At 36.2% G+C, this 27,757-nt stretch overlaps 1 protein-coding gene across 1 annotated transcript in view; it reads left to right on the top strand.

Moving 5' to 3' along the window:
- Positions 1-27,757, top strand: part of syt7b (synaptotagmin VIIb) — a 159,630-nt gene that overhangs the window by 78,485 nt on the left and 53,388 nt on the right. The window contains exons 3-4 of the mRNA XM_067400319.1: positions 1,789-1,880; positions 7,887-8,021. Of these exons, the coding sequence (XP_067256420.1) occupies positions 1,792-1,880; positions 7,887-8,021 (224 nt within the window). The 5' untranslated portion in view covers positions 1,789-1,791. The remainder of the gene's footprint in view (positions 1-1,788; positions 1,881-7,886; positions 8,022-27,757) is intronic.

Genomic DNA, 27,757 nt, shown 5'->3' on the forward strand with positions numbered 1-27,757 from the left:
TTATACACATTAAAAAGACATAACGTGCATTTCAAATATTTATATTTAATTTATATACTGTATATTTCATTGCTTTGATCAATTTTATGGGGTTATGGGTTATGGTGGAAGAACAGCTCTAATTTATGTAATATATAATATAGTTTATATATTTAAATTTGTTCATGTTTCATTTTTTTAATAATATCTAATTAATTTATTAATATTAATATTCATTTTTATAGTTATTATAGTTAATTAAAACTAAAATCATTAAAACATTTTAAACATTTAGCATTTGAAATAAAATAATCATTATTTTACTGTACTAAACTTATTCTACTTTCTCATTTTCATTTTGTTTGACTTGATTTACTAAAATAACTAAAACTTTAAAAAATAATAATATAAAAATACTGTATTTTACATCTCTAAAAAAAAGGCGGCATATCTAGTCAAAATGAATGGTGCAGTTGGTTATTTTGTTGCAAAACTTCTCTTCTGTGACTGCTGAATTTCCTTTACTAAATTCCTTTTTTCCGATTGAAATTCTACAGTAATTCCACATGCTGTGGGACTTCCAGCTGACGTATGCTGATGTAAATGAGTGCGCTTGCGTCGCAAGTCACAAGATGTTTGTACCTGTGTATGAACACTTCCTTTCTTTTGTTACTGTTCATTACATCGGTAGACAGATCATGGCAAAGGAGCGATTGCATGTTGGCAGGCGCCATGATTTAAATGTTCGAAACTGGCAGGCTATTGCTGTGCCTGGGCCAAAATGTGGCTCTTTCTTCCTTGCGTTCAGATCATTTATCATCTCTTACACAACTGCTGGCGGCTGATGGCTTTCAGAGGACTTTGTAATGAATACTCCACCTGCAGAATCACTTTGAGATGGATTGGCCAATCAAGAGATGGTGGGGAGGAGTGCATCTTTGACAGACAGGAAATTATGTAATTAGCCTTTATGTAATTGCTTGCATCGATCAGTAGAGTTGTCTCAGTTGTCTGCCAATAGCACAACTGTTTGCATATGGTGTATTATTGATGCATGAGTGTTTTCTCAAGCTAAACTGTAGTCCTTTGGCTTGAACGTCCATTGAAATGAAGGGCTAAGTGTGCATGTGCGTCTTTGTCTGAATGTGTGTTTATTAGGGTCAGAAATGAACATTTCTGGTGAGGGGCAATATTTGCCTCCTGGAATTGATTTTTTTAAGGGACATTTTTTTTTTACCTTTGTTCAAGCATTTTATATAATTTATCTTGAATTTGGGGTGCATTTTTGTTCATTTTGGTGGCATTTTTTCCCAAGTGCCTGTGGGAAATACCCTGGTGTTTACACACTCTTTGGCCACTTTTGCATGTTTGTATTTGGGTCTAGGCATCACAGTCACATTCATGAAAATGTAAGCTTTTGCAACAAACTCCGATGTCGACATGCGCTTATGCTTGTGCTTTTGCAGATCCAATTCAGTGTATTCCAGATTTACTGCAAACTGACTGGCTCTTTCGACATCTTGAAAGCATATCTTATGCCTTCCAATCTATCAAACAGTTTCTCTAGTGTGTAAACACCCCGAGGGTCTCAGACTTGTCATTAATATCGGCGAAAAAACTCTTTGGCTGTTGTTGGTGTGCATTCGCTCTATCAGTGCATCTGGCTTTACGGATTAATTAAACCGTGTAACTTGCAGCAATTGCACAGAATTTGCTGAAATATGCCACCTGACCAAATTATATCATGCAATCTTCTATTTCACATCCATTTTGTGTTTTTCTCTCACTGTCTCTTATTTCTCTCTAAAGGGGATGAGGAATAAGCCGGGGGTGGAGACAGCGGGGACCCCAGACTCTGTGTCTGTGTCGGGGAGAGGCCGAGGAGAAAATAAAGCCATCAAGTAGGTGCTTCCTGCTGAGATTAACTATTGCAGATAATGTCTTGGTAACGAGTAGAAAACATTACTTCTAAATCTACTCAGAGTTGTACGAGCTGTACTCAAAGTAGAACTAAAGGAGAATTTTGCATAAACCAAAAAAAAAAATATTTATTATTGCATATTTTAAATAGTTTCAAATATTCTATAAAACAGCAGTTTGAATACAGTGCACGTATTGTATACTTCTTAATATACTTGTATATTAGTGCAGTAATTTACAAAACTTGCAAAACAAGTATAGCACATTGAAAATGGTTTATACATTTCGGCTTGTGGTGATAATTACCTAATGTCATTTATTAGTTTTATTCTCATTACATGATAAGCAAATCCATCATGCATGTTCAGTGGTCTACCTACCTACCATCTGTTAATATTGAGGTATCAATACCATAACTGCTACTAAAGCCAAAATCATGGTATCAGTCCAAGCCCAAACCTTATTTAATTCTGAACACAGCCAGTGTTACTGAGCAAACCACAGGAATAACCTCGAAGCACTTTAAAAATAGTAAGTGTGTGTGAAATGATGGCTTTCACACACTTGATGATGTTTATCAGGTCAGCAGTGTGAAGCTGGTCCACTTGGAGCGTGTGCTCTGGTAACCACTGCCGCCTGAATATTAATCAGGCAATGCTCTAATTAGACACCAATGCCGCTCGCAGCAGATGGATACTGTTTTTATATCTGTACAAGAGGCCAGACAGCTAATCACCTGTGACCGCACAAGGGCAGGAAGAGCCGATCCGCTGCACATTTCATTGTGTTCTTCAGACTGCCAATGAGACGTTTAGATTTATTTTCTTAAAGGAGGAGTGGAACCCAACGTTTACATGCATCATACAATTAATAAATGTAATAATAATTTTTAATAAAATGTTATAATTAAAATAAAATGGGAACATTCAGACATTTTGCATTATTTGCATTATATATAAACTTCTCAAAATAATTGAAGTGGCACTAAAACTCCATTGTAATTCATTTTCATTTATATTAAAATATTAAATTGTTTATTTCTCCAAGCACGACTATTAGAGCAGAACCAGAAATGGAAGTGAAATGGAATTGGTTGCCAGAAATATAATGCCATATAGCTTTGCTAATTTGCAGCGTTAAAAGATCTGAAAAATAATATTTAAATCATATATTATGTGAAAATTACTAAATAAGTCAAATTTTCAAGATTGTCCAGCTTTAAAAAATGTTTTAACTTGACATTCATTTGTTTTTACCACATTATCTGTATCACATCAGTTTACAATTGTATTGTGTCAGTGTGCTAAAAATAATACATAAATCAATAAAGAATCACATTTTTTAACCAGAAAAGGACTAAAATTGTCTTTATGGGAATTATACTGATATCGAAAATTTAAGGGTGCAATTTTTTTATTGTTTTATTTGTGCTTTTTCACACAGCAGTAACTAAATGATCATGCTATGCATCATTATTAATATAATTAATATCAATAATATTTATATTTCTGCAAAGTTGTTTTTTGCGAATCTAATTAGCCGCAAATTTACTTTAGTTTTGTGTGTGTGTTCGTGGTAAGTCCCACAAGGTTGGTGATGCCAGAAATCTTTGATATCAGGAAATGTTTTGGTCCCCATGAGGAAAACAGCTTATAAATCATTCTAAATGTTGTTTTTTGAAAATATAAAAATGTTTTAGTTTAAAGTTTTAGCTGTGAGGGTTGTGTTTATGGGCAGGATTAGTGTAGGGGGAGAAAATGTACAGATTATACAAATCATTATGTCTATGGAAAGTAGCCATAAAACGTCTGTGTGTGCAAGTGTGTGCGTGCGTGCGTGTGTGTGTTGTAAATGAATTAGTACCTGGACCACCTCCAATAGAGTTCAGAGTTTTATTATCACATTAAATGCCTGTATCAACCCTAATTAAATATTAAATGGTATATTTATATGAGTTTTAATAATGACCGATCCAACATTGTCAGAACAGATGAAACCACTAAACATCACAGCTCACCGACAGTCACAGGCCAGTCCGTGTGGAAATATACTTAATTTCTTAACTTCTTTGAAATGTGGATAGTATCTTGGAGTTTGGAAAAGTATGCTTTAATTGATTTTTTTTTTTTTAATGCATGATACATAATCATTCACTTGTTCATTAGGGGCCAAGCACAGAAGATGCAAAGGCACCTATTGTAATCGCTGGCATCCTTATTATTCATTTTCCGTTTCTTCTTCTTCTTCCGCTCTGGAAAGTCTATGTCTAAGTTGTGAAATTTGGCACGCAGATAGATGACAGTCTGAAGTGTCACCATAGCAAATTTGGAGTCTCTAACTCAATCCCTCTAGCGCAACCAGCTGTCCAAATTTGCACTCCTGTTTATGCTAATAACTTTTGAACTGTAAGGGCTAGAAACAAAATTCCTCTGATTCCTTGGCTCAATATGATTCGATTGCACCCAATGACGTCATTGTCCATCATGAAAAGTTTCCGACTTTTTGCTCCGATTTTCACAAAAAATTAACCAGATATGGAATTCAAGTCGATTTGTCAAACTTTTTTTGAGAAACACGTGAAAGGATTCTGCGTAGCGCTTGCAAAAACAGACGTAAGGCTGTTTCTCCTAAACGCATTCATATCGTATTTCTGACCAAACTTGGTACATGTCCCCTACTGAGGGTCCTCCATTGGATGCCTATTCAATTTAGAATCGATTTTCGAAGTTAAAGTATAAATCTTTACATAACCAAGGCCCTAGTTATCTCTCAGAGCTGTTGCATTTTTATACTCCCACTAGAAGTCTAATATCCAGTGATCAGAATCCCCTTTTTAGTTCCTCAGTCCAGAGGGGATCGAGCTTTTTCTGTGGTTGGACCTCGATAATGGATCAATCAGTAGCTTAAGATTAGAGTGGCACCTTCCCGAACCATTTTTAAGTCTCTTTTAAAAACACACTTGTTTGAACAGGCCTACAAATATCACATTCTTATTACATTGTATCATGGTCTTGTTTATCTGTCATTTCTTTGGTTTTAAATTCATGTTTTATTCTTTCATAAAATGCTGTATTTTATGAATGCATTAGCGTATCATTACAAAACTCGGTATGGGTCATCAACACAATGCCCTGAAGGAGCCTGAGAAGTTTCAAGCTAGCAGCACCTAGTGGTAAAATCAAATATTCAAATGCTTATAACTTTGGGTGTGGTCGACTTATTTTCAAGAGAGTACTCTCCTTAGACTCCTGAATCCTTGCCAAGTCCATCAATACCAAACATGCTATGTGCAATGCGTTTAGCATTAAAACATCTTTCGCCAATATCTTCGAAACCATTAGTCTAATCGAGGCAAAACCACCATTGGAAATTAGGTCTTAATAGATTCCTTGGGTCATACCAAGAACCAAGTTGCCATAGTTGTCCATGCTTGCTGTCTGCCATTTTGATTTACTTTAAAAAACTACTTTTGAACTCCTCCTAGACCGTTTTTCAATTTTCACCAAATTTGAATCAGATCACCTTCCGACCTTGCCTGGAAAATCAGCCTCACCGCTGTATCAGCAGATGAGTCTGGTCGGGCATTGAATCAATTTGATTTCTAAGGCGGAGCAAATCTGAGCAAACAGGAAGCAGAGTAAACCAATCAGAGAAGGGCGGATATGACGTTAGCAAAGCGACAAGAGAGTCGGCAGTGAAAAGTAAATAATTAATGTGTTTTTGGTCATTTAAAACTGAATTCACGGCTGAATAGAACAAACTCTCAGGTCTCGCGTGCGCAGTCTTTGTTGATATTGAAGGGACTTTCGCCGCACTAGAGTGACGCTGTTTGCGTCACTCTGAAATAAACGAATCTGATTGCACGATACGGTTTGGAGTTGACCCCGAGGCACGACGGAGGGCGGACTGACCAGACTGATATATCTTGTAGAAGATACAGTGGCATGAAAAAGTATGTGAACCCCTTGCAGAATCTGTGAAAATGAGAATTATTTTAATAAAATAAGAGGGATAATAAAAAATGCATGTTATTTTTTGTTTAGTATTGTCCTGAGTAAGATATTTTACATAAAAGATGTTTGCATTTAGTTCACAAGACAAAACAATAGCTGAATTTATTAAAATAACCCCATTCAAAAGTTTGTGAACCATTGATTCTCAATACTGTGTGTGGTCACCTGATGATCCACGACTGTTTTTATGTTTTGTGATGGTTGTTCATGAGTGTCTTGTTTGTCCTGAGCAGTTAAACTGAGCTCTGTTCTTCAGAAAAATCCTCCAGCTCCTGCAGATTCATCAGTTTTCAAGCATTTTTGCATATTTGAACCCTTTCCAGTGGTGAATGTATGATTTTGAGATTCATCTTTTCACACTGAGGACAACTGAGGGACTCAAACACAACTATTAAAAAAGGTTCAAACATTCACTGATGCTCCAGAAGGAAACACGATGCATTAAGAGTCGGGGGGTGAAAACTTTTGAACAGGATGAAGATGTCACATTTTTTCTTATTTTGTTTAAATATCATTGTTTTTCATCTAATACTGCCTTTCGGAACCAACAGAAGATACTTGCATGTTTCCCGGCAGAAAAATTAAGTACAATTTACCTTGATATTTGAATTCAAAAGTTTTCACCCCTTGTCTCTTAATGCATCGTGTTTCCTTCTGGAGCATCAGTGAATGTTTGAACCTTTTTTAATAGTTGAGTTTGAGTCCCTCAGTTGTCCTCAGTGTGAAAACACAGACCTCAAAATCATACATTCACCACTGGAAAGGGTTCAAATATGCAAAAATGCTTGAAAACTGATGAATCTGCAGGAGCTGGAGGATTTTTCTGAAGAACAGAGCTCAGTTTAACTGCTCAGGACAAACAAGAGACTCATGAACAACCATCACAAAACATAAAAACAGTCGTGGATCATCAGGTGACCACACACAGTATTGAGAATCAATGCTTCAGATACTTATGAATGGAGTTATTTTAATAAATTCAGTTATTGTTTTGTCTTGTGAACTAAATGCAAACATCTTTTATGTAAAATATCTTACTCAGGACAATACTAAACAAAAAATAACATGCATTTTTTATTATCCCTCTTATTTTATTAAAATAATTCTCATTTTCACAGATTCTGCAAGGGGTTCACATACTTATACTTAACTATTGGTCGACTGTGATAAACCTTTCAATCACATTTCTAATGACTGTATGATTTTTCAGCCAATTTCCCTTAAACCATCTTAAAATGTCGTTACTTGCTTGGTGTTGCAGTTGGTCTGACGCTCCCAGCCATGTTGGCATGACTTATCGTGCTTGACCCTGATAATTGCTGCTTGCAGCTATATTTTAATTTTGTTCCTATCTCGTTGTATGCAGCCATCCATTCAAATTCAAGATGAAATTAAGTCAAATTATTATCATTTGTAAGGTATTTACTGGATTCATTTTTGCTTAATTTACATTAAAAAAAAAACTATATACTGATATATACCATTACTGTATTATATATGATTTTGATCATGCCACCCACCACTAATTAGGTATCTTACCTCTGATATGACTTTTTCCTCTCTTGCTTCTGATTTTTTTGTTAAGATTAGAAGTTTGTAACTACAGTAGGTTATAAAAGAGTGAATGCAGCACAGAATAAATATGACTTTAAGTTGTTTGTGCAACATATCCATCTCAAATCCCCTTTAATCTCACCCTTAGAGCTATTTTTACATCATCTCTTCTGTTCAGAAATCTTTTACTTTTTCAAGACTCTATGCCACTTAAAAACACAGGAGCTGTGGAATGATGTTAGACAAGAGAAACCTTTCCTAAAAAGTCTCTCTGTGACTGGATCGTTCCACACTGCCAGTTACTGTAGTTTTATACCAGTGTTTTTTCTCTCTCTCTGGGGTGTCTGTCTATCTGAACTCTGTTTTTTCCTCAGTTGGACTCATTGTGGCTCTCTCTCCTGTCTTTCTCTTTGCCTGCAGTGATCTAGACAGGGACTTTTGGAATAACAACGACAGCAGCACTGTGCAGCAGCGCTGGAGCTCTTATCCACCCAAGGAGTTCCTCCTCAACATGTCCCCCTACGCCCCCTATGGAGACCCTCGCCTCACGCCCAAGTGAGTCTTGGTTACGGCTGGTAAGGGACCCCTTCTCTCTGTGCAGGGCTGTACTGAAAGGGGAAGTCCATTCGATCCTCTCTATTCCGGCCTTCCATTCCAGCGATCCTCTAGCTTACAGGGACTTGTCTGTGTCTCGTGAAACCTATCAAATGTCTCAAAGCAATGTCCAGGGTCATATTTCACCCCAAAATCAAAAAGAAAAAACAGGAAAATTATGCATTAAGAAAATGAAGAATGTTTTTATGATGCATTATTTTCATGCAACTTTTAAAATTCTTGTTACTGTAATACAATGTAAAATGTAATATTAAAATGTTATAAATGCGTACACATTTATACATCTATCCTCTATTAAAGCAGCTGATAATTTGTGATTGTGCTTTACAACTCATAGTAATGTGCTGGGTTTTGTGTTTTTATCTTTATAAAATCAGTGCAACAATATTTTTTTTTTTTTTTTTTTTTTTTTTGCATTATTTTCTTGACAGTTAAGCTCATTTAAATCCACAAATTCTCATTACCATAATTAAAAATGTTATAAATATTATATAGATATAATATAATAAAATCTTACAAATATTATTATCGTAATTTATATATTTGTGCTGTCAAACGATCAATCGCATCCTATTAGATGTGTTATATTATATTTATATATGTTATTATATTCATATATAAAATATTTATATGTCTAGATACTATAGAAACAATAACATAACAGTTTTGTATAACTGTAATGAATATTTGTGTGAAAAATGTCATTAACTGTGATTCATATTTTCATGCAAAATATTATTTAATATTTTTTTTTATTTCGGGGGCAAATATGACTTGTTCTTACCAGGTTTTGTCAGATTCATCCATGATCTCATTCCTAAAATGAGGCAGAAAAAGTCAATGACTTGTTTTAGTTTTGATGACTTACTTCTTTAAGGTCAATTTGCATGACCCACAAAGCAGCCTTATTTCTCATTGACCCCATCTGTAAGAGCTATATCTAGGGCAGTCCATGTCATTTTCTAACATTCTTGTTGGCTTTTTATCATTCAGCGTACGCCACAATCCAGACTGAAATGAGATGAAATGTCCAATCTTTAGGTCAACCCATCACTCTCTGCAAAACGTGGGTTGAGTTTCACAGAGGGAACTGGGGTTCACTCCAGTCCGCCGTTTCCTTGTAATTTAATTGCTTAATTGAAGTCATTATCTTCAAGGGAATGTAGTCTTTCTGGATTAATTCCCAGGATAAATCTGTATCTAATTGATAGGAGACGGATACAGACTGCAGGTCCCTGCCCACTTTTCATCCACATGCTGATAATTACAGTCTACATTCCCTCCCACAAACACACACTCAAAACATCAGTGTGTGTTTAATATATCATCAGTAAGATGTCTGTTCAGTCATCTACTGAAGAATTTAATTTAATTTAAGTTAATTTAATTTAATTTAATTTAATTTAATTTAATTTAATTTAATTTTATTTTATTTAATTTTATTTTATTTAATTTTATTTAATTTTATTTAATTTTATTTAATTTTATTTAATTTTATTTAATTTTATTTAATTTTATTTAATTTTATTTTATTTTATTTTATTTAATTTTATTTAATTTTATTTAATTTTATTTTATTTTTATTTTATTTTTTCTGGCCCCTATAGCACATATAGTATGACTACTATATGTGCTATAAATGACTTGTGCTATATTCTAAGCCAAAAAAATAAAAATAAAAATGTATTTATTTATTTTACATTTTCTGCACTGATTTTGGCGAACTTTGTGATAGATATAACTTTCCCATTCTGTGAATGTTTTCTGCAAGCACAGATTTCATGTGGGATTTCCGCACTTCCACCTCTCTCAAATTTCATTCGCAAATTTCATTTCAGATCCCGTGACGGATCTTGATGTGGCAAGTTTGAAAAACACATCTTCAAATGAAGTTTGAGAGCTGTAATGGGAAGATTAATGACATAAATTGTGGTCTGTTCCTTGCACAGCGCTATCATGTGACTTGGACTTGGAACATAGCGCACGCGAGTCATACTGTATGCACTACAATAAAATTAAGAGTAAATTTTAACAAAATTGTATTTTTTTAGGTAAATTATTTCTTTTAAAGATCTGATGGATCGCTAAAACATTTTTCAAGCCCCCTGTTCCCTACAGCCCTGCCAGTAGCACTAATGTTTCTAACTGCTAACATTTCACCCCCAGCCCATGGATGGTCTCCATGGAGACGGACAACCCTCAAAATCTGACCTTTGACCTAAAAGGTTTAGATGCATTCAAGGACATCTTGATTGGAAGTGTATTGGTTTCTGGCCATTTTATCTAGTCCTGATTGAATGTAGAGGGTTGACCGTTTGCTCTTCTGCTGTGGTGTTGTGTTTTTTGTGCCTTTATGGTAGTTGTTGTATTTCGTCTCTCCAGTCACCTGTAACTTCCCCTTTGTAGTTTGACTCTCAGTATGTACCTGTGGAACACACCTTCAGGAGTTTACCAAAGAAATCTCCTTCTGATGGCTTCATCGATTTTTTTTTTTTTTTGTGATTTTTTTTTTTTTTTTTATACCATTTTATACATATTTTCATTATTCTTTTCATAGCTGCTGTTTTACAGGATATCTTACTTATTATAATCATCTTATATTTACTTAATTTTAACCGTATAAAATGTATTAGTAGAGGCTTTTCTGTGTCTATTATTAAGCTATTTTGTACATAGAGATGCATTCACACTGACAGCGAATAAATTGATAAAGGTCGCCCAGTTTCTGGGCTGTTAACTAGCTAGATAGTTTGTAATCAATGCTGTGGATCTCTCATTATATCACTTCGCTCTGCATTTTGTTAAATTTGCATTGTTAACGTCATTCCTCTCGTAAATCATCATATATATATATATATATATATATATATATATATATATATATATATATATATATATATATATATATATAATATGTGTATATATATATGTATATGAAGAGTTTGGTTCCAAAACGCGATAAAGGCCATTTTAAAAAAACATTGAGTTTCTGCCAAAATCAGTATTGTATCTGGTCGGTATTAAAGTCATTTATTAATTTTGCACAAAATGCAATATCCGTCGTGTTATTCTGTCATGTTTTCTCCCTTTCTTTCCAAATCGCGACAAACGCCAGTCTCCTTTCTCTGCAGAACGCGATATATCCGCTCAACCAATCACAGTGCACCATTCCACCCACTGTAAACATTGAAGGCTTTTTTAAAAGCCGTTTTTAATACCAATGTACTCTTCAAATGTGTGTATTTAACCATGCGGTGGCGCCAGATACTCTTTAATCGGTAATGACAAATAATTTATAATATTAACAAGATGACCCGTTGAATTCATTTTGAGAGCGACGGCTGAATGTATTTTTAGTAAAATGCCTGTATAAAAGATAAATAGTTTAGATTATGTCATATATGTGAATCAACTTACTTTGTTGTGTATTTTCAATTTGAAAAATAACTTTTATATTGATGGATTAATTGCATTTTGAAAAAAAAAAAAGTCATGGATTTATTGCATTTTGGGAAAAAATAATACGTTTTTATAATAAACCTTTTTAAATCAAAATGTAGATTTGAATTTTTAATGTTTTTATAACCAAAAGATGCTATGTGAAAGTTTTAAACAGAAAATAGTGGTTTCCATCTTGCCACTTTCTTGGTAAAGAAAACACCTTTTTACTCAAATGAATCAAAATTGAGTTATTGCGTTTTGGAACCATATATGTGTATATATATATATGTATATATATATATATATAATATATATATATATATATATATATATATATATATATATATATATATATATATATGAGTGGCATTTCCTCTGAGGAGGCAAGGAAGGCAGTGCCTCCTCAAAAAAAAATTGGATGAGAAAATAATCCATATTGCAAAAATAAAACAACACAAATATTACAAAATGTGACATTAAAAAGTGTATAAATCACTAGTTTTTCTTAAGTAACACTGTCCAACATCGAGACCGGCAGGTAAATTTGAAGTGGGAGTCCGTGTCTCTCTTGCCTCCCCTGAGCCCATTGACTTTTAACAGATCCCTTAAAGCGTGCTCTGGGTTTAGTAGGGGGTAACTGAGAATGAATGGGGAAAGTCACATGAGAAGAGGCAGTGCCTCCATCTCGTTGTAACTGGATGTGAATAGAATATGATTGGTTCACCAAATAAATCCCGCCTCTTGTTTACATCTGTGTTCCGCGTTCTTGAAAAGCAGCTAATAATGATGCTGACCAGTCGCTGCAAATCTCTGTCAGTGTGAACATCTTTAATAAGAAGATATTCATAACAAAATGTGAAGAGATTAAGACACTACTTATAGCACTCAGCAACCTTGCCATCTGCTTTAACAAATGTCAAGCCCCCTCTGTGTCTGTTCACCCCCTGAGGTTGATGCACAAATGTTGCGTTACGAGTCATCTGTGTCTTAAGTGGCTGTCGTCGATCTGTTGCCGTCTATGCTAGTCACGACACCTGTGTTTGAAGTGTTAACCTTTAGTCTGTCTCTGCCGTCGCTGTGTGTAATCAGTTCTTCTGTCACTGTACTGTCCAGATTTAGTCCCTGTCTCACTTGAAGGGAAAGCAAGAATGATTAATGATGGGAAACATAATATGATCAGGTGGCTGGTATCTCTTAAATTTAATATGTATATGATCAAATTTAGTATTTTCACAGTTATACTGTACATACACTACTTTTCACAAGTTTGGGGTTGGTAAGATTTTTAACATTTTTTGAAAGAAGTCTTTTCTGCTCAGCAAAGCTGCAGTTATTTAAACAAGTAAAAACTGAAAAAATAGTGAACTATTATTGGAATTTAAAAAAGCTGTTTTCTATTTTAATATATATTAAAATGTAATTTATTCCTGTGATCAAAGCTGGATTTTGCAGTTTTCAGTGTCACATGATCCTTCAGAAATCATTCTAATATGATTATTTGATGCTCAAGAAACATTTCTGATTATTACCATTGTTGGAAAAAAAAAAAAAAAAAAAAAAATATATATATATATATATATATATATATATATATATATATATATATATATATATATATATATATAAATATTACAGAGAAGTAGGGCTGCACAGTTAGGTAAAAAAAAATATTACAATTATGCTATGATTTGAAAGCCAAAAGAAAAAGGCATAAAATGTCATTGAAAAAAACTGCAAACCAGTGCACAAAGGCTTTTGTCTGTAAATTAAATTGTGTATTAAACACGCTCTGCTGATGATAGAATGAATTACTCTTCATGCTGAAGTTCTCTTCTCTCATTTAGTTGACCCAAAAGTGCACTGATTGAAATCCAACTCAGCTTTCCTAGCATTCACACAGTTTGATGCTGGAAAAACATCTTAAACCAGTCTAAGCCTGGTTAGTCTGGTCTGTTGCAAGGTTTTAAAAGGGTTTTGCTTTTCAGATGCTCAGGCTAGCTGCATTATTTTAGAGTCATTTCTATTCTATTTACTCATATTTTGAATTAGCTTTTATTTTCATATTTTCAGTTTTCGTTTTAATATTAGTTTAAGTTTTAGTCATTTTGTTATGTGCTTTTCTCATTTTTATGTTTTCACTTTATTTTTATTTCAGTTTTAGTACTTTTAGGCGGTTTCACAGACAGTGCTTAGATAAAGCCAGGATTAGGTCATAATTAAACATTACTGGTGTGCAGAGCTTGACATGAACTTTTTTGCTCATAGACACTGTCTATATCGTACTAGCCACTCAGCATTTACACTGGCCACAATTTTAACATCGATACCATGGGGAAAAACTGCAATATAGAAATTGTTAATATTATATCATAATTTGGCAGCAGGTATATTAGGCTGCTGTCACTTTAAGACCTGACGCACAGATCCATTATACGGTTACACAAGCATTTTCTTTCTCAACTGTTTATGTTCACTTAAAACATAACTGACTGTGTTTACGTCAATACTCACCAAGACCGGCATTTTAACATTATTTTGTGTGTATTTGACTGTTTAAGAGCAATAAGCAGTGAAAAAGAACTCAATTTAGTACTGAGAGACAGCTTTATGTGTGCGTGAGCACAAAATCTGCAGGAATGAGTAAAATAATGAGCAATATGTGCAATCCCATGTCAAAATTCAAGCCCTGTAACACTAACAATATTCATCCAGAGCAAATGAAACTAGTGAGTGAGGGGAGGACGGTTTGTGTGTCGACTCGCTGTCGGAGACATGAGAGATGACCAGCAAACTAGCTTAGGCTGTTTTAAGCATTTATATAGGGCAGTGCACTTATTAATATTTAATTGAATAAAATAATAAATAATAAAAATTTCATACAGTAATATTGAGTTAGGACACAATTATAAAACTTTTTTTTGTTCTTGCTCATGAATATTAATTACATACAGAGTCATAAATTAATATTCAATAGGCCCAGCAGTCCAATTCACTAAAGTCTAAATGCTGGTAAAATGGTGTTTACTATAGTAGGATTGCCACTTGCAGTTATTTGGCAGAGGCTTGGTCTTAAAGCTGTCCTTTTACATGTTTGTAAACAGCTAAAATACTTAACTATATTCTTAATTAATTAGATTGTATCCTTAAGCTGTTTAATAATGACTCAGGGCCCTATATGGAACACAGAGGCATACATTATTTTTTGATTTTCTGTCAGACCAAGAAAAATAGATCTTTTAATCAAGTTCTTGCTGTGTGTGTTTGGCTTCTTGCAGGGACAATCTATACATCAATATTACTTTTCTTAAGTGTGTGACATGGCAAACAAATAGGATACAACAATTCCAACAGCACCTGCCTTCCTTTTACTGTCCGCCCACGTTCCCTGTAAATCAGACCCATCTGCTTGCTCTTCCAGCTCCCGAGCGTCTGCCCCCTTGTGCCCCGCACCGTCTACGTTCCCGTTACACCTGCTTGGTTTACAGCTGTGGCTCGAGCGGGATTGTTTTCTACCGCTGCTCCTTATTGCTCTGCCTGAAGGGTTCTGAAAAAACTGTGCCTCTTTTCCTTCTTCAAACTCTCCTGTCGTTTCTGTTCTTGCATATCTCCTTATCTCTCTTCTCCCTCTTTCAGTGGATCGCTGGAGAAGGGAGGGGTGGGTGGGGGGGCAGTGGGGGGTCCCAGTCGCAGTGACAGCTGCATAGGCGCAGGGACCAGCAAGTCTGGGAGGTGGCACACTGTCCAGAGCCACCTGCACTCCGGCAGCTTGAGACCCAGCAAGTGAGTGTCAGAGGATGACTTCTTTTCCTTTTTAGAAGTTTAGGGCAAGAAATCAAGTGGTTGTGCACAGCATAATGGTTTAGTTAAATGTTGATGTTTTGGTGGTTGAACTGTTTCTTTACTTACCATGCTCTTTTCTATACAACGACTGTGACAAAAAAGTACTATAAAAGTAGCCCATATGGTCTTAAAGTCTTAAAGATTTTTTGGCTTTAAGTATGAACATGTTAGCCTTAAGGCTATATATATCCTAGTGTGCTCCAAAACAATGACAAAATTCACATTTAGAAGACATAAGCGTCCGAAGCTTACTTTCACTTCCGCCAATATGGACCAATGGTTTTGATGACATCACTCTGCACTTCAGCTTCTCATCAGATTTTCTGTCCAATCAAATGCTCTCTAGAATCTGAAGCGTCCCGCCCCCTACATTATAAATAGACGCTGAAGCTGCGGCTGAAATCAGTCACTTGTTCACACATTTAATATTTTCAACATTGTGAATGGCACATAGTGCACTATATAGGGCATAGGGAATGATTCAGACGGTGTAAATATGCTTTCCATTTAGGCAAATAAAGTCTGGTTTCACATCAGCGCCATGTGAATTGCTGCAGCGCGCACACAGTGTGCTTCGGTCCAGAGACCAGAGAGCACAGAGCGGATCATATGACCACAAAACGTATCAAACCCATTTGAATTCTGCACAGAATGCTGTATTTTAAAGCGATATGGAGGAGAAACTGTTAGAGATTAGAAGGAACTGAGGCTTTATGGAGTTCAACAGCTCTGGACGAGCTGTCATATAAACAAAACGCTATTGGCTGTTTTTAAAAAAAGGGGAGGAGCTGTTCGATATGTCCTGCCCTGTCTTCCTGTTTCAGCGGAAATTACATCAACGCATTGAATGATGCTGTGCATTTCAAGGCACTTCAGTGGGCCTTTAAGATTAGTTGACATATTTCACCAGGTTTAATGAATTGGCATTGGCTCTCACATGTGTTGTACATGACCGTTCAAAAGTTTGAGGTCAGTAAGATGTTTTTGAAAGACGTCTCTTCTCCTCACCAAGACTCAATTTATTTGATCAAAATACAGTAAAACAGTAATGTTGTGAAATATTTTTACAATTTAAAATACATGTTTTCTGTGTGAATCTATTGAAAAATGTAATTTATTCCTGTGATCAAAGCTGAATTTTCAGCATCATTACTCCAGTCTTCAGTTTCACATGATCCTTCAGAAATCATTCTAATATGATGATTTGCTGCTCAAGAAACATTTATTATTATTAGCAATGTTGTAAACAGTTGTGCTGCTAATTGTTTTCAGGATTCTTTTATAAATAGTAAGTTCAAAAGATTAACATGCATTTGAAATGGAAATCTTCTGTAACATTATAAATGTCTTTACTGTCATTTTTGGTCAATTTAATGTGTCCTTGCTGAATACAAGTATTCATTTCTTCAAAAAAAATCTTACTGACCCCAAACTTTTGAATGGTAGTGTTTATGAATTTTTGAACATTTGAAGGAGAAAATATAGCAAATATATGGAATAAACCCAATGTACTGTTAATTGGTTGCATTGACTTTGGGAAAGCATCAATAGTACAATAATATATAGTGATAATACTAATAATCTCTGTTGGTTTATGTAAACATCATTACAAAAGGTCTTTTTTTAGTGTCACGTACCATTAAAATTGTTTCATGTTTGACTCACATGTCAGTTCTAAAATAATGAACCAGTCAGATGAATTTGGGGTTGTGATGATTACATTTCTATATGTATAATGATTCGTATTAGTGACAGTGAAAGATGCGCCTAGACATGATTTCTGTTCATTTGCATTATGCTCCTGTTACTCTAACTGTTTTTGAGCTGTGTGAACGGCCCCTGAATGATGATATTTATTATATTAAATTGTCAACTGTAGCTTTCAAGTATTTTAAAATGTGTAGCACTATATAATGAACCATATTTGATTGTTTTTATTGCAAGCTGACTGGGGGTTTTGTTGGATAAATGATAGCACGTTCATAAAGGAAATTATGTTATGATGTCAGATGCTTCACGAAAAACAAAGCAAAAATTGTTTTAAGATGGTTATTCATATATTTTGCTTTAGTAGGCAAGTAGAAAGTATCAGTTTTAGATTTCCAAATATTCCTTTTGCAAATATAGTAATTAAAAGCACGTTAAAAAAATATTATGTTCACAATGTTGCTTAATTTGATCAGCCGCATAATCACCATTAATATCATCTCGCCCAGGCCTAATGTGACTTCACGTGGGCTTCATTGTGTGAGCAAACAACCTCACATCACCACGATTTAAAAAATGGAGACACCTGAAATGTAGAACATTTTATTTCACTGATTAATGATTCCTAAAATCTTGTTCTTTTCTATTTAGTCACGTCTTTTTCAGCCCTCCAATGCTCTTTCTCTCATTTCATGTTTCTGTCCACTCCCATCTTCGACCTATAATTGGTTTCTAGAGTTGCGGCCCTTCCTCTCATATCTTTCTACAGCCCCTCTTGCCATCTTTACACATGTTCTCCACCAGCGTTTCTATCACCTGGTGTCTTGAAGCTCTGCAATAACAAGAAACTACAGGTTTCTGCTAAAGCTTACGGATTTGCTGGAGGAGTCTGAATCACCAACTCTACTCCTTCAACTCGTGTTTGGATGAGTGCAGATGTGAATGTCAGTGTTTGACAGGATTGCTTTAAGAGTCGTCCTGAGAATGATTTTTCTTGACAACAGAGGTTAGATTTTCCTCACTAATCAAATATTTAGTACAGTGAAAGAGGACAGTTAAAGGAATAGTTCACACAAAAATTAAAATTGTTTAATCACCGTCATGTTGTTCAATACTGTTTGGCTTGTTTCTTTTATTTTCTTTTATTTTTTTTTTCATTTTATCCACTGTTTTCCTTATGATAAAACTGGATTAAATAATGAGAATTTTATTTTTTCTTTTCTGTTCTTTTTTTTTTATTGAGACTTGCAAGTACATTGATTTATTAAACTTAGTTTTAGCCATGAGAGGATAAGATCCTTTATAACTTTCCAATATGAAATTGCTCATGTGTTACAGAGGATAAGACAGAAGCTTTAGTAGTGTGATGTGCAATTTCTCAGTTAGCCACTGAATATTTAAAGTTCATCTGAGGAAGTACTGGCCTAAAATTGCCTAAAATTGGTTTTTCGAGCCCGGTCTTTAACAAAGCAGTTGTACTTTAATGTCGAATTTCACACAGTATTCATGTCTGGCAAGGGCTAGGGGCTAGATGAATCCAACAAGAAAAACCTTTCTTTTTCCCCCTCTAAAACAGCAATACTTTCTTTTGGGGAGCTGTATTTTTTCATTCTGTGACGCTTTCTTTTGCTTCTGTGTATTCTCGCTTTGATCATTGTTTCGACTGAGTCCGCAACCCCCACACACTTTTTTCCTCCTTGCTTTCTAAACCTATTTATAACACACAGAATTGAAGCAGAGATGAGAAAACGAGTAGATGGGGAATGTAAGTTCCTTAATGACAGCTCAAGCTGCATAATGGGTGTAAGTGCAGGGTGATATACCGCATTACATACATGCATATACGGTATACTGTGTATATATGTATGTATATCTAAAAATCATGTGTGAAACGAGTGCCGTCGCAACACGCTTGTGGCACTAAAATGTGATTTAAAATAGGACCTGTTCATAGACCAACTTCCTTGTCAGAGATTGAACAATATTTCTATCAATCAGATTTTAGCATGAGGGTTAATCTAAAGACACTTTCACATGATTCACTTCAGGGCAACTCTCAAAACAGGCATTGTGATCTCCAGGTATTGTGCTGCTTTACTGTCAGTCTCTGAATATATCATATAATTGTTGTCAATAAGATAATTGTATCTTGTTGGCTACATAGATCAAATTTGGTCTTGGAAGCATTGGTATGAAGGTGCTGAACACTACAAATCAGCCAGTAATGTTTTGCATTATATACCCTTGTTTTCCAGGTGTGTTTATGAATTTATGGAAACTGTAATTAGGGGTAGGCGATAAATATTGGGAAAAAGTTGAAATTTCGATCCAAGTCATTGATGGGATGCCAGTATGTTCAAAGTGGGCATGGCCACTTTTACTAAAATGGCTATCCCTCTTGAACGGAATGAGATAATTTTGCCAAACTTGGTACAACTATGTAAGAGCTCATTCTGTGGTTGTTGCTTGGCGAGTGGCCACTTGGTGCCACTATGAAATAAAACAAAACACGAAAATGGCTATAGCTACGCAACAGTCACTCCGATCGACTTGAAAACTGGCATGCGGTGTCTTTGTCCAAGGTGCCGTGATTGTCAATGAGGACATTTGCATATCTCGAAAAACATGGCTACTGTCGGCCAACGAATTTGGAGCAGCTGTCAGCCAAGATTAACGGACGCCGATTGGAACAAAACTCGCTGGGCCTTTTTGACTCACGTTCCTAGAGGCCTGTGAGAATTTCAGGAAAAAAAAATTGGCCACCAGGGGACACCTTTGCTTTTTTCATGTTTGTAAAGGATTGTATATCACGCAATTTTTTTCCGCACATGACCACGACCTTCATACCATATGGTAGAACTCCTCATTCTAAGCAACTTTTGCCTCTGGGACCACTGCTGTCCATCGAATTGTTCCTTAAATATTGGAGATTATTTCAAAAACCTACTTTCACAAACTAGTCCTAGGTTTTTGGCTCAACCTTGAAAAACTGTTAAAAATCTTAAAAATGTATATTTACTTAGTAAATTGCTTGTTTTGGCTGTAAATGGTCTTTTCCATCTATGATCTAGGTGGTTACAGGCTTGCGAAATAAAACCTTTTACGCATGTGCAGGCCTTAAAGCGCTTGAACCCCATTAATTGCTGCTTACAGCTATATTTTCCAGTTTGTTTCTCTATGTCAAATAAAAAAAATGTAATGGAAATCCAACATTTTATAGTTAATATAAAATGCATTGCTAAAAATCAATATTGACTATTGTTTTTTATGGCAGGGAAAGTAACAATCATAACTTCAGCATTAATAATCCTCATTTTTCAGTCCTCCGTTGTGTTGTGCAACTCAACTTTTCTGTTTTTTAATATTTGTATTGGCACCGCCAATGACTTATCATGCAAACTGCCTGGTAATCATTGGCTGCACTTCAAAAGTCATTGCAGAAATAGTTTGAAATTTGATTGTCACTTGCACACAATGTGGCTTCGGTCCATAATGCATTGGGGAAGTTTGACATGAGTCATGTGAAAGGGGCTGGATCTCACAGGAAAAAATGTCTACAACTAGGTGGTAATTTTGAATGAATTTCACATGAAAATGTATGATTTTCAGAAAAATGTAAGCATGAAGCTAACCCCACCCCTAAATATAATGGGTATATCACTGGGGTATAAACAGATTGTACAAAAACTATAAAATATAAAACTATAATACTATAAAAACTGTAAATATTATAGTTTGAGAGAGAATGACAAAGGATGTTGATCCAGGAATACGTCCTACTTGGCAAAATCATGTCATACCCTATAGTTAGAAATGCCTACTCACCAACTCTTATGATCATACTATCTATCCATTGTAACATTCAAAAGTCATTTAGTAACTCCTTCATTTAACTCATCTACATGAATTCATGTCCATTAACGTGCCGCTGTTCCTTTTGCAACCTTGACACTTGTATAAAAAGCGTAGTGGTAGAGTTTGAGTTATTGCTGACATTCAATCCCTTCACAAATACTCTCAGTGGGGACGCCTCCCTTGAGTACCGTGTGAGAATTACAGCACTGGGACCTTGATAGGGGTGTGTGGCGCTTCACTCTGGTGCAGTAAATCCTCCAGCAGAGCATTAGCATCCAACAGAACAGCTCAATGGGACTTTACACTAATCAGACATGATGCAGAGCAAAGGTAGCTGCTGAGAAGGGTTGAATGGATAGAAATAACTGAATTGAGATATTGAAGACATAGAAACTAAGTAGATGTAGAGAGATCTTTAGCGGGAGGAAGTTGGGTCTACAAGACATACTTCTTCGTCAGGTCATGCCACAAGAGAAACAGTCACCCCTTTTCCATTGAAATGGTGCAGGTGCTCGTCCTGGAGGAACTGTGAATCTTGACAACAGAATCGATGTGGCACAAGATCCTATCCCTCTTGGACTTTATTGTGTTTTTTGTTCACAGGTCTTGCGAGTTTTACAAAAATATTTTTAAATTCAAATTCAATGGGTCTCATTTACTAAGCATGTACATGCACAAATGTGTGCGTGAAATCTGTCTACGAACGTTTTCACAAACAAATTTTGATTCATTAATAACTTTCATTCTAAAATTTATTCTAAATTTACAAAAAAATTAAACCACTTGTATGCAAAAAAATTACATACTCTTGGTGGCCTTATATACATATTAAGATGAAATTTTAAACAGATATAGATCTTAAATATAGGCTATCAGTAAAAAAAAAAGTAATGTAACATTATAGCTGAAGTTTCGAGGTAGCTCTGCATAAAGATGCAGATATGCACATGTACAGCTGGCTAATCAGAGGTCTGAGGTCTGTGCTGAGAGTGAAAAGGGTGTGCGGAATGCCCTTATATGGACATGGTGTGCAGAATGCCCTTATATGGAATGCCCTTATATGGACATGGTGTGCGGAATGCCCTTATATGGAGATGGTGTGTGGAATGCCCTTATTTGGAATACCCTTATATGGACATGGTGTGCTGAATGCCCTTATAAGGACATGGTGTGGGTGTGTTTTATGTAAATTACTTGCCTCAGGCACACAGGCGCTCATTTAGAATACTCAGAATTAATCAACATTAGAAGTTCAAATGTGCGTATAAATACGAATAATGTGCACAATTATTAGTGAATGAGACCCCTGTCTTTATGACATATGAAGTTGCTACAGTCAGTCATTTAATTATGCAACAAATAAATCGAACAAATTTCTGTGGTAAAAACTGTTCCTGATTGGCCACAGGCTCTGGTAACAGCACCGTCATCCTGTCGGTGGAAAATGGGCGAATGTGTGTGTAAGTGAATGTTGCACATTTTGCTAATGTTGCTGCCTAACTTTGCTTTCTTTTTCTTCCCTCATTCCCTCATTGTGCCTTTGTCCCCCCAATGGACGTCTTAAAATGTCTGTTCCTTCACGTTCCCTTACCCTTCCCTCCCTCCCTCCCTCCCTCCCTAAACTCAATGGTCTCGTTTGTTTTTCTTCTGTGTCCCAACACTCTTCCTCATTCTGTCCTCTTTTCATGTCTGGCTTCCTCTCCCTTGTCCTCTTCGGTCTCTTTGGTCTTCATTAATCGTGTCTACCTTCTCTTCCCTTTATCTTGTGACTTCCTTTCTGTCCCTGTTTCTCGTCTTCGTCTTGCCCCACAACTTGGCCCCTTTCTTATTATTTGGTGCCAGTTTTGGGGACCCCTCTCTTTCCACCACCTCCACTTTGGAGCATATCCCATCCTCAGCAGCCCGCCCCAGGCCCCTGGTCAGGCAGCAAAGCCTCCAGCAGCCCCTAACCCACCAGCCCCCGCCAGGCCCCAACGACCCCCCAGCCACCTCCCAGAGTCTGGGCCAACTGCACACCGGGCCCGGGGGTGGGGGCCACCGGGGGGGCCCGCGGGGGGTGCGTGGTAGCCCGGCTGGGGCAGGGGCGTCCCGCTACAGGTCGGGTGGAGGGGCACGATCACGGTCCAATCCTGGAAGCTGGGACCACGTGATGGGACAGATCCGGACCAGAGGCATGGACGTCAAGTCATTCCTGTGAGTATCAAATACCTCCAATCATTTTTTTTAAAAACTTTTCTTACCGATATTGAACTTAAGGTTAGCTGTCATTGTCTCGGTAGTGCTATTTTTATTGCATTTTTTCCTGTATCACATATTTTAGCAATCATCGTAAATAATTTGAAAACTTAATTGCTTAAAATTCATCCCATGAAAACCGTTGTGAAATTGGATGTTGCATTACCATGGAAATGGTACTTTAAACCTTTTAGCGGGCTCAATTTTTGTGATACCAACTTCAAATTTGGAACACAACCCGATTAGATATGTGGCTTTTATTTTCTAGCAATTTTGGATTCAGAATTATCTATTAAAATATACATTCTGTATAAAATAAAAAATGTTTAGTTCAGCACATTTGCTTTACAGTAAACGTAAACGTCTTTAACCTTTTAACACTTTCATTTATTGAAGCTTTCCCTTTTGCAATAATCTGTTGGGTGTCTTTTTTAAAGAGAAACCAACTCTAGGTCTGTATTCCAAAGCATTTATGAACTACAACCATTTTAGATCAGATCTGCCTATGCTCAAAAAGGGGGGTGACAGTTAACAGGTTAAAGTTGAAGCCACTTGTAGCGCCACTAGTGACATCAATTGTAATCGAGTCTGAAACAAACTGAGGGTACATTTACATGACAACAATGTACTAAAAATGGGAAAAAAAATTTTCTTTGCACAGATGACAATGTTATCAAAAAGAACCCCTTTCACACAGATCCTTGAAAATGACTAAAAATGCTGTATTATGCTGCCAGCCCAGTAGTTGGCAATGTCACTTTATAAAGAAAGAATATGCGCATGTGCACATACGCAATCTTTTACAGAGCACTCGCGACAAACGCAAATGCCTGGAGACTAAACACATAATATGCATGTGCATGCCCTCACCATTTTCAGAGATCCGCGTTTTTGTAGTTTACATGGAGACAATAACTGTATCGTTTCCAAAAACTTGCATCTTGAAACCTGTTTTCAAAAGTTGCGTTTTCAAGAAGGTAATGCTGGTTCTGATAGAAAGGTGTCAGAATACACAATGCATCGCAGTTTGTTGCGTATGGAGCTGCAGACCAGTCAGGGTGCCCATGCTGACCCCTGTCCACCACTGAAAGAGCCAACAGTGGACACGTGAGCATCAGAACTGGACCACGGAGCAATGGAAGAAGGTGGTCTGGTGATGAATCACGTTTTCTTTTACATCACGTGGATGGCCGGCTGCGTGTGCATCTCTTACCTGGGGAACACACGGCACCAGGATGCACTATGGGAAGAAGGCAAGCCGGCGGAGGCAGTGTGATGCTTTGGGCAATGTTCTGCTGGGAAACCTTGGGTCCTGCCATCCATGTGGATGTTACTTTGACACGTACCACCTACCCAAGCATTGCTATAGACCATGTACACCCTTTCATGGAAACGGTATTCCCTGGACTCTTTCAGCAGGATAATGCTCCTGCCACAAAGCAAAAATGGTTCATGAATGGTTTGAGGAGCACAGCAACGAGTTTGAGGTGTTGACTTGGCCTCCAAATTCCCTAGATCTCAATCCAATCGAACATCTATGGGATGTGCTGAACAAACAAGTGCGATCCATGGAGGCTCCACCTCACAACTTACAGGACTTAAAGGATCTGCTACTAACATCTTGGTGTCAGATACCACAGCACACCTTCAGGGGTCTAGAGGAGTCCATGCCTCGACGGGTCAGGGCTGTTTTGGCAGCAAAAGTGGGACCAACATAATATTAGGAAGGTGCTCATAATGTTATGCCTGATCGTTGCATCTTTTAATAGTCGATAAATAACTTTTGACTTGAGTCATTTATTGCTAAGATTATTTGCTATTTATTGCGTTATATGTGAGTTTTTTGATTCTCTGGCTCTGGATATTGTGTAAAATGATCACAGATATAGGAAGAATATAAAAATATGGTATTGTGTTAGTTGTTGTATTAGTGTTTGTTGTATTAGTATTAATTGTGTTAATGTTTGTCTGATTTTAGATGGAAATGCTCACATCCAAATGGTTTAGTGGGCCAAAAATAGTCTTGTTTCTGGAGCTCGTGCATGTGGTGCTGTTTGTGTGAATATTCACTATCCTCACTCTCATTTTATTCTGTACTCTTCAAGTCTGTCTGATGAACTGTGGGTTGCTACGCCACACACTTTATTAATGCTTCCATAGTAACTTCTCAATTTCTAATGAATGCTGAATATGATTGATGTTTTTGCCCCCAAGCGAATCCTTGTAATATTCATGTCTAGGGTACCCTCATATCACTGGATCCAGCCGTGTTTAATCTGCTGAAAATCCAGTTTAAACCAGCATACATTTAGATGATGGTTTAGTTCTGTCTGGTGTGCCAGAATAGCCAAACTTCTGATTAAAATTCTCCCTTGTGGTGGTTATGCTAGTTATGAAGCCGGATGGAGACACCAGGATCCAAAACGCACCACGTGTGTGTTTTGAGCAGGACCGTGTCCCATCTGATCACACTCTGTCACTTGGTCATGCTTGATTCATGACTTCTTTTACGCACTATTGCTTGCTCATGCCTGCCCAGGCACTTTGTTTCTCGTCGTGCTCTGTCGCTTTACTCATGCCTGATTGCGTCCTGTCTCTCTCTGTGCCCTTCTGTCTCTCTCTCTGTTTGCCCATCTGTTTGGTTTGAGCTTCTTCTTCATGGCTCTACACCTGTCACCTGTACACCGCAGGGTAGAAGAAGAGCCAGAGGACGTGGATTATTCAACTGTGTCTATCTTTATCTTTAAGAGGACACTGCATTGTAGAGGAGGGAACCTCTTTACATAATCGATGAGTGTTTATCCTCGTCTGAGTTGACTAGCTGTTCAAACACAGTGACTGAATCTAATGAAGTGGTTATTCAGGAATCTAATCTATAAATAACAATGCAAGTCGAATGTTTTTAATTATTGTTGTGAAAGTGTGTGATGTTGTAGATATAAGAGTTGCCTATCAATTAATTGTTTATTGAATTAATTATACATGATATTCTAATTAACTAATCAAATGAATCAGTATTTATATATTTACAGTATTAACATTTTATTTTAGTATGATTTTTAAAGTATTATAGTAATTATTTATATTTTTAATGAGCTTTTTTATATTTTGTATATTTTAAGTTTTATTAATTTTGTTATGTGCTTTTGTCATTCTTATTAGCTTTTTAAAGTTCTTTTTTAGCTTTATTTTTTTTATTTAGTTTTAGTAACTAATTTCAATTTCACATTTATTTGTATTTGTATAACGTAACGATACATAACGTTTCAAAGCAGCTTTACAGAGAATGCATGTCAACATTACAATTTAAAGAATGCAGTTAGCTAATAATATAATCATTTAGGCAATTAATTTACAATCACTGTTAGCAGTTTAACTGAACGTAGAAGCAATGAGCTCCTGGAAAGATGAATTACATATTAACAATAATTAGGATATATAGAAATTTGGGAATGTGCATGTTGATCCAGATGATTGCGTCTACTGAAGTCCTCGCAGGAGCTGGCGCCGTCTCTTCATAGGTGTTGGTCATCTGAGGTCTTCTTAAGAGGCTGGATCCAAACTGAAGCTGATGTACTCTCTAGTCAGAAAAGCAAATGGAGAATAATTAGTGTAGCTGCTGTTCATAACATTAAGCAAAGATAGTCATGTGCAATTGATCTGGTATGAGATGCATTATGTGAATGCTTGGCTAAAGAGATACGTCTTTAAACTAGATTTAAACTGAGCCCCGAACATTATCAGGAAGGCTATTCCAGAGTTTCGGAGCCAAATGTGAAAACGCTCTCCCTCCTTTAGTGGACTTAGCTATCCTAGGTACAACCAGAAGTCCAGAGTTTTGTGATCTTAAGGAGCGTGAAGGATTGTAGGGTGATAGAAGATCGGTTAAGTACACAGGAGCTAAACCATTAAGAGCCTTATAGGTCATTAGCAATACTTTATAATCGATACGGAACTTAATGGGTAACCAGTGTAGAGATGATAAAATTGGTGTTATATGATCATATTTTTTGACCTGGTAAGAACTCTAGCAGCTGCATTTTGTACTAATTGTACACTGTAAAAAGTTATACGCTCTGTCGACTCAATAAAATTGAGGCAACAGATTACAAGCAATACTATTAATTAAATTCAACATATAAGAATTGAGTTAGAATTAATCAAATGAATTCCTCAAAAGTCAACCATTTAACACTAGAACCGCCGGGGGTCGCTGTAAACCTGAAACCGCCATGCGGGTAAATTTTACCCACGCACATTAGACCCGTTTTTATATAGCTTAATAACATATTATTTCACTGTATTATGTCACTGTCTTCACAAAGAAGTGTCTAGAGTCATGAAATGATTGTGTTTTGTTATCAACTATATTTTTGTCCTGTTGTTTTTTTTTAATGCAGGTTACACTAATCACTTTTCATAACGGTCAAGCTAAATAAGTCTGCACTGACAACGAGAATTAGAAGGAAGTAAATACATATTTGGGTGGTGTAATATTATAATTAATCATACATTAAGATAACCCATGTTATTTAAATTACTAAAATAGCCTATAGACAATAATGAACAATAATAATTCATTTGTAAATTACACAATT

This window comes from Chanodichthys erythropterus, chromosome 11 (genome assembly GCF_024489055.1).
Source record: "Chanodichthys erythropterus isolate Z2021 chromosome 11, ASM2448905v1, whole genome shotgun sequence".
Classification (NCBI taxonomy): domain Eukaryota; kingdom Metazoa; phylum Chordata; class Actinopteri; order Cypriniformes; family Xenocyprididae; genus Chanodichthys; species Chanodichthys erythropterus.